General features: G+C 29.8%; 1 protein-coding gene across 1 annotated transcript in view; it reads right to left on the reverse strand.

Annotated features, from left to right (window-relative positions):
- Positions 1-13,267, reverse strand: part of LOC126774757 (receptor-type tyrosine-protein phosphatase kappa) — a 153,315-nt gene that overhangs the window by 14,547 nt on the left and 125,501 nt on the right. The window contains exons 4-5 of the mRNA XM_050496293.1: positions 5,625-5,712; positions 4,153-4,229 (exon numbers count right to left, since the gene is read on the reverse strand). Of these exons, the coding sequence (XP_050352250.1) occupies positions 4,153-4,229; positions 5,625-5,712 (165 nt within the window). The remainder of the gene's footprint in view (positions 1-4,152; positions 4,230-5,624; positions 5,713-13,267) is intronic.

The following is a 13,267-nucleotide window of genomic DNA, read 5'->3' on the forward strand; positions in this document are numbered from 1 at the left end:
GTTTGTCGCGGATCTTGAATCATTGGGAAAGTTGCTTTACTTAATATTTCTGTACTATGTTTTTTTAAATATTTTAGTGACAATTTTTTTTTAAATTTCAAGCAGAATGGGACGTTGTTCTGCAAAGCCAGGAATGAAAATACTTTGAAATTAAATTTATGTTATTTACTTGGTTATTTAGAGTTTATAATGACAATTAACTGTTTTTTTCTAGGTTAGAGAAATAATTTCGAAATTACTGATACGATTTCTTGAAAAAAGAAGCAAAACATGATTATACATAAAAAAATACCCGATAGAGAACTGCTAGAGCTGAGAAACTTTTCCTATTTCTGATTTTGAACTTCAACTATTAAAAAATCTACTACAACTTCTATGGTGAATATATTTTTTTAATATTTTTATAAAATCATCTTTATATAATCGTTCTCAGGCGCATACCTTCCTGTGATAACCCACCCATTCAAGGATGTACTGCATGATAAAATATGCTGCCATATCATAATAAACGTATTCTATGCAGAGTCTTGTGAGGATTAAATTGTGAGTATAGGTACTGTACTGTACGTAGCAATACGATTCACACTCACTCTCTATCTATTGTGATTGAATTATCTATGGTATTTTTTAAATGGTTAAAAACAAATCAAACAGACCTGTTTATAACATTATGATTTGTAGTTTTTTAAATATAGAATTATATATATTTGTCATTGAAGTTGTCAATTAAAATCATTGTTATTTATATGAAAACCACATCGTCTCTGTCTTACAGATAAAAAAATATCAAAATAAATTGCTTTATATACATTTTGTAAATAATTAAAAACATAATTCTTGTTTCGGTAACAATCAAATATTCAAAAACACATTTTTATATAATTTACGGTAAAAATATATAAATTGTTAAAAACGTTTTTTAACATATTTTCACACATCTCTTAAAGAGATATTAAATTTTTAATGATTCTTCATTTTAAATATTAAAATTAAATATTATTAAACTTGCCGAGTTATTTCCATATAAAATTTACCTTATATGTAAAAAAATCTCGTTAACAAACAGCGCAATTACATTTTATGAAAGTATTTTCATCAGATACTTTCGTATTCATTTGTTTGAGAATTAATGAAAAAATATAGTCTTAATTATATTTGAAAATAAATTAAATTTATAAAGTTGCTATATATAAAACTTTCATGAACGACAATGTCCGATTATGGGTTGCATGAAAAGAACTTACTGTAATATTGGGATACTTGAAAATATTTTTTTAGTAGATCTTTATTGTATTGGTCTTTCTGCAAGGATTTAGATGGGTTCGTATCACATACTCATCATCAAAAAAACGTCAGTATCTCCATTGCTTTGTTCTGGTTAATAAATGAATGGGCCAGTGTAATTACCAGGTACACAAAATCTTAGATCGTATGATTGGCAGCGCCTTAACGGCGTTATATTTTGTACTTTTTGCAGAACAAATGTGTATCTAATACGCGAAAGTAAATACTGTCATCAATTTACTCGTTTATTTTTCGGAATAAAAAAAAAATAATGTCTATGACCATGAAATGTTGCGATAAGAGCTAAATAAACTCGAGCTTATTTGATTTTTTTTTTTAATTTTAACTACGATAATTATAAGCTTAAATCTAAATAACGAATGTTTTTGATAACCACTTTCTCGTAGGCATACATAAACTAGACCACACGTTTGATTATAATATTACAGACTAAAATTATTATTTAACAAGCATGCGCTGAAGATAAATTAATATGGAATCACCTTTTAAATATGTTTCAACGAAAGTTTTAAATGCGCAAAAGGTTGTCACTTTATAAAGCTATATAAATTGGTCATGATAATGGCCAGAACCTTGCTGGTATAACCCTAATTTTCCGAGAAGGGATCTTTTGCAGGACGAATATTGCGTTGATTAACCTGTCTAGTATTAGGAAAACCACTTTTCATAGTTGCACCGAAAGATTGTTTTTCTGATGAAACAAATAATATCTTAAGTTTAAACATTGTGGAACTTATCACGCAAAAAATCTCTTAAAAGACCTTCTGCTTCGTTAAATCCATTTGTAGTAGCAGATTTTGCACAATTCAACTGAAAAATACTGCTAGCATTTTGCGACTGTTGAACGTAACTCTATAAGGAAAAAATATATTCGAATAGGATTATTTACAAAATTCAAGATTTATTAATTGTCGACATTATTTATGTAAATTCTTTCGGGTCTATGTTATGTAATAAACCCTTTTCTTCCACTTAAAGTTGACACTTAAAGGGCGAAGTGATGGAGGTTTTTTTGTAGTCATAAATCACTTCGCCATGTGTTTTCTACTTCCATAGATTTATAAAGTACCTACTATCTCTGAAGACTGAAGATTCATATTCTTTATTAGTTTGTAGTATAATAACATTTTTTTGTATGTATAAAAAAGGCGTTAATTTATCAATGATAAATAATAATTATATAATATTGTATTGTAAATTTGGTTTTCCCTTAATTTAAGGACATGAAAATTTATCCAGTCACATCTTGTAAATGACGACTTCCAATGATGATGGTGCTTTTAACTTGTGCAAACCTGTCAGCCGCAAGGTCTCATTTACTCATCAGTTGTGTTCCGGTTGTATTGTATGTTCATACATATATATTCGGGTCGTAGAGTGAGCCAGTGTAATTACAGGCACAAGGGACATAATATTTTAGATACAGACCTAAGTCCATTGTCCTTCATACAGTCCATCCATATCTGTCTTTATCTTTTGTTTTGTCAACATGAACCAATAGATACATATGTACTTTACTTTACTTTCCACTACATACAAAATAAAACTTTAATGTTCTAAGAAGATTCAAGAGGGTCGTTAAAATGATTTTAACATCTTATCTCACTTAACTTAGGAAAAATTACGCTGAATTTTAATAAAAACTGGAGCAGAAATGCGAGAACAGATAAAATGAATTTTAAAAATTTTGCAAGCTTGTGCTGATCTTTTGTGGATTTTAGCTTCCATTGCCACCAAATATATTTTGCAACGTGGCGTTGCATTCAGTTATTGATTCTTAACGTGATTTAGGTAACATTGCTCACAAATAAATGTCATCATTCCTATTCAATAAATATTCGAAAATAAAATTATGACTATGTTAAATTTATATTTCGGAATTCTTAGACTTGGCCTACACCTGGCGAAGAACAGCGTAATGGAATTTTAATTACTTCATTCTTATTAATAAATTAACAACATTAAAATGAAATCTAAAATACACAGAATTACCGACTGGTCTTCAATGCGGACTTAGGTGGAAAATTATCGCTCAGGAATGCGTACGTATGCCCGGGCTTGTGCGCAGAGACTGTTATGTGCGTTTGAGTGTATATGTAATGTAAACGCAGTGGAATGACAAAAATGTTCAAATACGAAACGTTAATTTTGCTTCCAAATAAAAAATACCATATAATTAATTGTGTCTAAAATAACATATTAAAGAAATAATTTGTAACGAAAAGAGAATTAAAGATAATATAAATATCTTCTAAGTTCCAATGATCAGATTCTGGAATGTTCTCATTTATTTAAAGTAACTTCTAGGTATCCGACGACAGCTAACGAGGGCGCAAAGTTTGCGACCACGAAGTTTATTAAAAGACGACGGCGAGTGAAACGAGAATGAAGGGAACTCTTCAAATTACATTATTTCTGTAAATGTTCCGCGTTATACTACATTAACTTTCTTGATTTAAAGTTTTAGTGTTTTGCCCATTACATCATCGCAGTATAATGAATTTCAATCTAATATAATTGTTTCTAATTCATTGGCACTTAATATCATATTCGTAGTTAGCAAAATAATCGCGTGTTCTTCAATTATTCGAAAAGACTTATGCACCTATTATTGTAAAATGATCGTACATAAAACAGGGACAATAACTAACCAAAATTGCATCGCAATCGGATTGACGGCAGAATACAAAATGCTATAAAAAGAGATAATGTGTTGTTATGGCTTAAAAATCCCAAACTGGAACAATTGTAGGTGAGTTATAAGATTTAAAGTTAAGATTATGAGATTCAAAACTCTACAGGCCGTTACATTACTTTTACATTAGATAAATAGTAGTATATACGTACATCTATATAGGAAGCATTTATGTAATCCGAGTCCGGTTCTCTGTCGACCGTTTGCAGCACCACTCTGTTGTAGTCATCTGTAAATAAACACTATTATTACGATATTGCGCTTGAAATACAATTTTTACTTTGATTAAGTTTTTAAATAGGAGCTCGGAGTAAGTGAAATATTGTAAAGCCAGATCCAATTTCGTTGAAGCAAAGAATTCCTTTGTGTTATACAATTTTAATATAAGTATAAAAAAATTATTATGTTTTCAAATAAAAGTATAAAAACTGAGTTATTTTCTAATTTAATAAAGCTTTCATGAAAGTAAATTGTTTATAAAACATTTTATGTATATATAATTATTCCTAATGGTATAAATGTGAATATTTGGTTTTCTATTCACAATAATAATAAAAGCCGTGATGGCCCAGTGGTAATAACGTGAATTTTAACCGATAATCGTGGGTTCAAATCCGGGTAAGCACCACTGAATTTTCATTTGCTTAATTTGTGGTTATAATTCATCTCGCGCTTGACGGTGAAAGAAAACATCCTGTGGAAACCTGCATGTGCACCAACGCTCTTAGACATTGGCACTGTAAGAAATGTCAACCATCGCTTACATATCCAATGCGCCACCAACCTTGGGAACTAAGATTTTATGTCCCTTGTGCCTGTAATTACACTGGCTCACTCACCCTTCAAACCGGAACACAACAATATCAAGTATTGCTGTTTTGCGGTAGAATATCTGATGAGTGGGTGGTACCTACCCAGACGAGCTTGCACAAAGCCCTACCACCAGTAATGGCGGCATTACAGACTTTACGTTTAACCCGATTGAGACCGCAACTATATTAAATAGGTTCTATTAAATTACACTATTTAATGACACTAACACCTACATTAAATGAAACCTATTTGATTGTATAGTGTATCTAATCCAAATTAGCATATAGAATATAACAACGCAAAATACGTATTTAATTCTATTTTCAAATGTGTCATACCTTTATATTCATTTATATTGCTATTGAACATTTGAAATTGCTTTTTAAGCTGACCTAAAATATTATCGTAACTAATATTCTCAACTAGGGTGTAACGTTACGGCCTATGTACCACCGACTGGGTACATATATTAAGTATATGTAACCAGCTTATTGTGATCAGTTCTCAGCAGCACTTTACTCAAAGTGAAGATGTTAGATTATAATCAGATACAAAAAAATTAAGGATTCACGTGCGTGTGGTCGTAAAGAGGCGTCAACCTGAACCGACTTATAATGTAACACTCAAGGAATTCAACGAAAAACGTGCGAAGAAAATAATGCTCACAGGGAACGGGTCGAATTGCGACTAATGCTTATGTTATAACACGTAACATTACGTTTTACTGGAAAATGAGCGTGAGACACTACATATGAACTTTTATTAACAGAAAAAAGACGTTGTTTAATATCTATATATTTTTCTAACTTACATGGAGTTACTTTTTGATTCTGGTTCTTGTGTAGATTGGTCTTCTTTTGCGCGTGACGACATGCGTGCGTTTCTACTTTTGTTGCTGTCTGTAAAAAAAGGAAAAATTAGGGTCTTAAATAAAAAAATAAATCTCAAAACATCAATAAAAATGACGGTGTCTTATTTATTTGTTTTTATTGCTGATGCTAACCCATCATGATTATAATAGTGGGTTGATTATTCGTCATTAAATAAATTGTTAAAGCGCTATTGTCGATTATATTATGTATTATTTCATTATTTGGTTTTTAACACTCTCCCTTCAAGTGAAATTACTTTACACCGTCGGAAACAAAATTACTTTAACTAACCATATTTTGTTTATATCAAAAACATTAAATAAAAAGTTGAATATTGTTTTTTTTAGTCTGTAAAAAGGATTATCCAATTTGAATTCAATTATTCAAATTGCATTGACGAAACAAATCCTGGCACATATTATAAATATTATATGTAATATGTGCCAGGATTTCATTCTCTAAACGCATATAGTGTAATTATTTATGATAATATTTGCGGAAGCCTAAAACAACAGGCATAAAGGATATAACAATACACACTTCACAGAGCCTTGGTGTAGGTAGAGTTTAGCTAATACGATTTACAAATTACAACTATAAATATAATTATACCTTTAATAAACACCTCCATGTATTCGTTTGACAGTGAACTAACGAGAACCGTGAGCTTGAATAAATAACATAACACTGTGTAACATATCTCCTAGATCTTAGATTTGAAAAGTATGTGAGCCTGTGTAATAATCTGATATCGCTCTTACCGATTTCAGCCTCTATTCTCAAAAGTGAATATTTCAGGTACGTAACCAAAAACTTTCCGACCTATGAGAAAGAAAACACTGCCATTTTTTAAATTTTTTTTGACCATGTCTCTTTTTATGATTATGTACCTTAATTTTTTTTGTCTTTGTTTCTTTTTGGTGAATAAAGTTATTTATTATTATTTATTATTATGTCTGTCTGTTTGTTACCCTATCACGCCTAAAGCACTGTACTTAACAATTGTATTTAAATTACACAAAAAAGTACTGAAAATTTAGTGTCAATGGCAAATATAAATTTGATAAGAAAAGAATCGCAGGTAGCAGCTAGTTATTAATATATTTATAAATAATTGCTTCTACAATGATCGACAATTTTATATTAGAGCATTGTCAAGTCCCTCAATGTTGCAATACTATTCTCCAAATAAATATAAATGATGTAAATATTATTTTAAAAAAATGTGTAAAAATGTAAATAACAGGATTATTATTTAAAGTCTAGTACTGGTATAAATCAAACTTAAAAAAGTTAAGTTAAAGTACTTGGGAATTTGGTCTTTATTTCATCAACATCGGTTGAGTCTTTTAGAAGTTATAACAACGGAATGAACATAAAACATGTACGCAACAAGTTAACGTACATATTTGTTTGTTGCTATCTCAAACATATACTCGTAAATAGGTAATTTTAATCATTAATCATTAAAAAGCGTTTTTTCCTCTCGTAATATTGTTAGTAACTCCATAAACAATACTGTAACGCGGGCCTCTGCCAATATAGAAACCAAATAACCTTTATAACTGTAAATATGACACTCGACAAAATGTTGAAATTTGTTCATAATTAACTAGTTCATTAGTTTTCAACGAAGCGGTTCAGTGTCAGTGGAGCGAGAGATGTTACTAAACACTTCGCTTTGGAATACTTAAAAATATCCCCCTGACCTTTTACTTCAGTTAATGAATATTCAAAAATAGAACTCAAAATGGGGTCGTGAAAGTGTAAGCGTATTTTATATTGACGTTACTTATATTCAAAATATAAAATTAAATATTAATTAAAATGAATAATTCCTTTATTCAAAATTAACTTTTTGAAATCAAGTACGAGTTAAGTAATTATGTATAGTTGTCTCAGCTTGCGACACAGGGTTAGTTAGTGCAATCAAGCCATGAATGTAAAGCAGTTTTATTTAAATCTTATCGTTTCTTAAAATAATAATAATACTATAAGACATTTAGGTCATCTTTTGATTTTATGAAAATGTTGATTTTACACAAACAATATCGCAAAATTTGTGGCAAGGTGTTCTTTTCAATGAAATAAGATCAGTCTTAAGGGATCAAAGATAAGGGATGATCAAAAGGATACTTTACTTATAAAGCCGTCTTAAGCACTCGCCAATCGATACTTTTGTGTTCAGTGGAATTGACAAGCAAAAACTGACGTTTCAAAAATGCTTTAATAAAACTGAAACTCATTTTAATTAGAAAAAAAACTTAATTATAATTTAATATTAGATGATAGCTTAAAAGCGGTGAACAAGAAAAACTAGCAAAACTGTATTTATGAGCATTATTGGCTGGAATTTAAAAATACGAGAAAAACTAAAAAATATTGAAGCCACGCCCTTTTATTGGGAGGGTCAGTATACTTGGGTATATCTGAAGGTTAGTAAATATTGCATCGATATCGTCAATATCATTAACAAATATCATTAATATGAAATTTCTACTCTTGGCGATGCAGAAAATATTTTCAAAAGTATTGAATATGCTAACGTAATCTTAAGCTGAATGTCGTCAGTACAAAATATTGTAAAAGTAAAATCGGCGTTTGCGATTTATGTTCTTTATATCTATTTATTCTCTAACTCATTATAAAATAGTTTTAATTGTTTCAGTTGGTAAATATGCTAATCTGGATTAGGTTATACAGCTTTGTAGGAACTACTTCGAGAACGGATATTTGAAGAATACGTGTGGGATGGGCAGCATTTGGCAACTTTCATCAAGTTACGTCACATGTACTGCATTGTTTGAAGATGAAAGTTTTCAACAAATGCATCCCACCCTTGATGACTAATGGTGAGACTATCTATAAATATTTTATAATTTGCTATTATAACTTGAAAAATTAGCAAACTGAAGTGCCCGACCGGATTCCATCCGGGGGTTTTGGGAGACTTTGGAGGATTATGTCCAGCAGTGGACTACGAGTGATTCAATCACGATTAATATTCATTTTGACTTTATATGTTATAAAAAAATAAATTGATACAAAAATATATACAAACATTAAAAAATGTTTCTTAAAATATCCACATAATATTACTTATCTCAACACATTTCGCGTCCGAAATAGTACAGTTAAAAGGATTCCTAATTTAAGCTAATTTTCATAATAATGTTTCAAACGTCTGCAGCAAGCGGTTCTTTCTCATTAATCAAAATTATCCTCTATCAACCGGCAGAACCCAATAAACGGTAATTTATGAATAATGGTTATAATATCAAAGGGAAGAACCGGATTTGGATTTTGATATAAAATAATAATTTACGAAAATATGACATAACATAAAATACTTTGACAAGATTTAATAAAATATATATGAGATTTTACTCACAAACCGAATTACACTTACAATTATTGTGACCTTAAGCCAAAATATTATTCGAGCAACGGATTGACACGACATTGATACAGCTTGGCACGGTTACAATAGAAGTTCTAAATTTTAACAGGCAATGAATATAAAAACATTATTTCCGAAATAGTAGGATTGCAAAGACTGTGTCAAATTAAACTGCTTTTTTTAACTTTCTTTACAACCCTATACATGTAATACGTAAGGAATATTCGTTTAGTTATGTATTAATTCCTCAAAAACTGTTTTAAATAATTTAATGAATATATTTACACGGGGATTTATATAAGTTAAGTTATGAGACATTAAATATCACTAGGGACTAGTGATATTTGATAGTAGGGACTGTCATTAAAAATTTATTTTATAATTAGCTCCAAGAGCTAGAATGTAAGCCCTAGGTTCAATATAGTGTGGGGAATACCAGATTTTTAACAATGAATTCTCTACCCTATATTACTTGATTGCTAAAATATGATATTTAAGAAAGAAATATACAAGTCTTAAGACTGGCACAATTTTAAAGATTTCGAACAAAGAAATAATACAACTATTGCTCTTCTTTTAGCGTATACATCCGCTGACCCCAATTAATGAAAGAAAACAATTTCAAGAGAAGTCTTTTATTCCAAATGGTTTTTTATGCTTAGTGTGAAGATGGTATTTATTTTAAAAAAATTCTGCGCGTTTTTTTGGTTTTTATATATTCGAAGTTCATAAAAATAAAAAATAAATATACTGAATTATTTGTGTTAATATGTTGCTGCTTGTTACAATACAATAACAGATAAGATAAGCTTGTTAATAATAAATTGATTGATATGGAACTTTAAACGACTGCAGATAATTTGTGTAATTATTACGTAATTAACTTTAATATTTTTACAATTACAAATCCTATAATAAAGTTGAAGATGGTAATAAAACCTTTCAATAATGAATGGTATTTGAAAACATCAAATATAACCTAATATACTTTACTCGAGTAGGTTCTTAATTTTCAATGATTTTACAATATTAAATTAAATACAAAGCTGGTATATGTTTGAAAATTGATAGTTTCCCCGGAGAAGAGATCATTTAAATTAAAATATATCCCTTATGAAAACTAACGAATAATAACAACACGCCTTTTTCAAGTATAATATGTAAGTTTTAAAAATAATTTGAAGATTTAACATAACGTAGAATGCACGTATTTTATTTTAACAAAATAGTCTGAAGTATTTGGTTGGATGTGTTATTTAGAAAAACTTAAAACAACTTCTTCTTTCAAAATAATGGATAGGTTTGTAACCCGGGTATAATTTATTGTATATAAACAACGTGAGCTCAAAAGTATTGCTTAAACTTTAAAAAGTCTGTAGCTGCGTGATATTGGTGTATATACGTACTTAAGACGTATATACTTTATGAAATTGAATGTTGTTTTTACGACAGTTTTGTTTTTGATTTATAACTAGTTGTATCAGTATTATGCTAGTATTATACTGGTGGTAGGGCTTTGTGCAAGCTCGTCTGGGTAGGTACCACCCACTCATCAGATATTCTACCGCAAAACAGCAATACTTGATATTGTTGTGTTCCGGTTTGAAGGGTGAGTGAGACAGTGTAATTACAGGCACAAGGGACATAAAATCTTAGTTCCCAAGGTTGGTGGCGCATTGGCTATAAGCGATGGTTGACATTTCTTACAATGCCAATGTCTAAGGGCGTTTGGTGACCACTTACCATCAGGTGGCCCATATGCTCGTCCTCCTTCCTATTCTATAAAAAAAAAAAAAAAAATGCAATACACGCGATCTTTGCATGCCTTTAAAAGTTATTACTATTTTACATCGAACATTTTATCCTGTTTATAATGTAATCAGTCGTTCGTCCGTAAGGCACGACCAAGCGGTGACCTTTAAGTGAATTATTAATTTTAATTACATTCACTTGATTCCATTGATATGTATGTAATGTCTTGTAATTATGAAAGTCGATATACATCTAAGTTAAATTATATAAATTTGTTACCTTGAAAAAAACGTTATTAATAGATATATACACTATAGTGTAAAGAGCAATCACGGGGTGAATGAGGAAAAAAATATAACGAAGATAAATGTACCAAAATGTTATTATATGAGAAATAATTAAAATTCAAATAATAAAAATCTGATAAGCGCAAACTTTTAAAATTCAAATCATAATGTGCAAATGTACGCGTCTGCAGCTTATTAACTATTTAATTATTAAATATGTAAGTAGAATTTACATAAAATACGTATATGAATTGGTTATATCTTTTTTATATATAGAATAGGAAGGCGGACGAACATATGGGCTACCTGATGGTATGTGGTCACCAACACCCATAGACAATGACATATTAACAATTTTTATAAAAAGTTTTTACATAATCCTAAGCAACATTCGTGAATGAGTGAGAATACTGTGTTTTTACATACTTTTTATTTTCCGACGCTCATTCCTAACGGAGTATAATCAACTGTGCAAGATATATTTTATTGAATTTAATTGCGTGTACACAAATACAGGCGCACTATTCCCTCAATACAAAACTATCAATTTTCAAATGTCTTCGATTGAGAATTTCTAGAACAACCGAATTTAACATTTTATCGGTTCGACCCAAAATATAATTCTGGACCTAAACAGTTTACTTGTCTCATATATGGAACGATTGATAGGACTTTTAGATATATTTTATAGATCCCTGGTATACATCTTATATCATTAACAATACGCTTAGGAGTGTAAGTTCTCTGCACTAAATATCATACTGAAGGACTATAATATTATGCAGTTCGTCATTCCAATTGTTAGTTCCATGTAGTTTATTTCGTTGTATTTTTGGTTTAATATATCATAATTAATATTTATATACTATTGAAAACTGGGGAATATCAATAACAAAGTTAAATTCCACCCTATTCACCATAGGAGGTACTTTTATTTACTTTGAGCAGGCGACTACATCACCACTTTTGTTGCGGTGTTCCTAATATTTTGCGCTATTTTCAGTAAGTTAATCTTCCCGATAAAGATATCAGGAGTAAGACCCAATGCTTCACTTTCTTTTCGAGGCACGTGCTTCATCTCGATTTTTCCGCTACTAAGAAATTCTTGGTAAAATGAACTGTAAAAAATGCTTTCGAACCTGGCAACTTGTGTTTCGATTCGGTACTAACCACTAACCAAGACATAACATTCATTTTTCAACATCATTTCAAAAAAACACAATTTATCCATTATTCAACGAAATGTGAAAAACATTAAATAAAATGAATGTTTTTCTTTTTAATGACGGAATGATAAAAACGCTCATATAAACTGAAATCTTGCTCGTAGGGGACATCTTTTAACTGGATTTAAAGGGCTTACAGCGGCTACTATCTGTCGCTTTGCACTCCAAGAGACTTTATTAAAATCGTTTATAACTTCGCTTAGTTGGATTATGCTTTTTATTAAATAAAAGCGAAGCTCTAAAATATATTTATAGATATAAGATTGTCTTAAGCAGTGTACCGTATTCAGCGTATGTATAAATCTATTTCGAAAATTTAAATAAAGAAAAAATAATGAAAATATGTTTAGTAAACATTTTTAAATAAAACTGTACACACAAATTTGAACTGGAAATGAAAGCTTCATATATATGAGAGCCGTAATGCAAAACATTATATGTATGCTTATTCATTCGCCAAGAAGTGAAATTTTTAAATTTCTTTTAAACCTATTCAATATATATTTTTAAATATAAATCTTCAAAGTGTAACTTAAAGTACGCTTGAATGCATGAGATTTTTAATAAGGGGCTACAAAGTCTACGCGAGCGCTACGCTCATCGGATACGTTACGTAAACCTCTACGGAAAATTCGTAAAGGTTTTTTTAAGAATTATTAATTAATCAACTACAATTTTACGGATAAAATGAAGACAAATATAAAAAAAATATTTATTTAAAAAAGGAAGATGGTACTATTTTTAATTTAAATTAAATAGGCTAACTTAAAGGCTAGATAAATAACCCATGACTTGGGATCAGTCTCTTTCTAGCTTTTTCTTACGTTTAATAAAGAAAAGTAGATATCAAAACAGTACGCATAAAATAATACAATAATTGTATTCTATAAGTGAATTGCTTTGAATAAGAAATGAAA

The sequence above is a fragment of the Nymphalis io genome, chromosome 17 (genome assembly GCF_905147045.1).
Source record: "Nymphalis io chromosome 17, ilAglIoxx1.1, whole genome shotgun sequence".
Classification (NCBI taxonomy): Eukaryota; Metazoa; Arthropoda; class Insecta; order Lepidoptera; family Nymphalidae; genus Nymphalis; species Nymphalis io.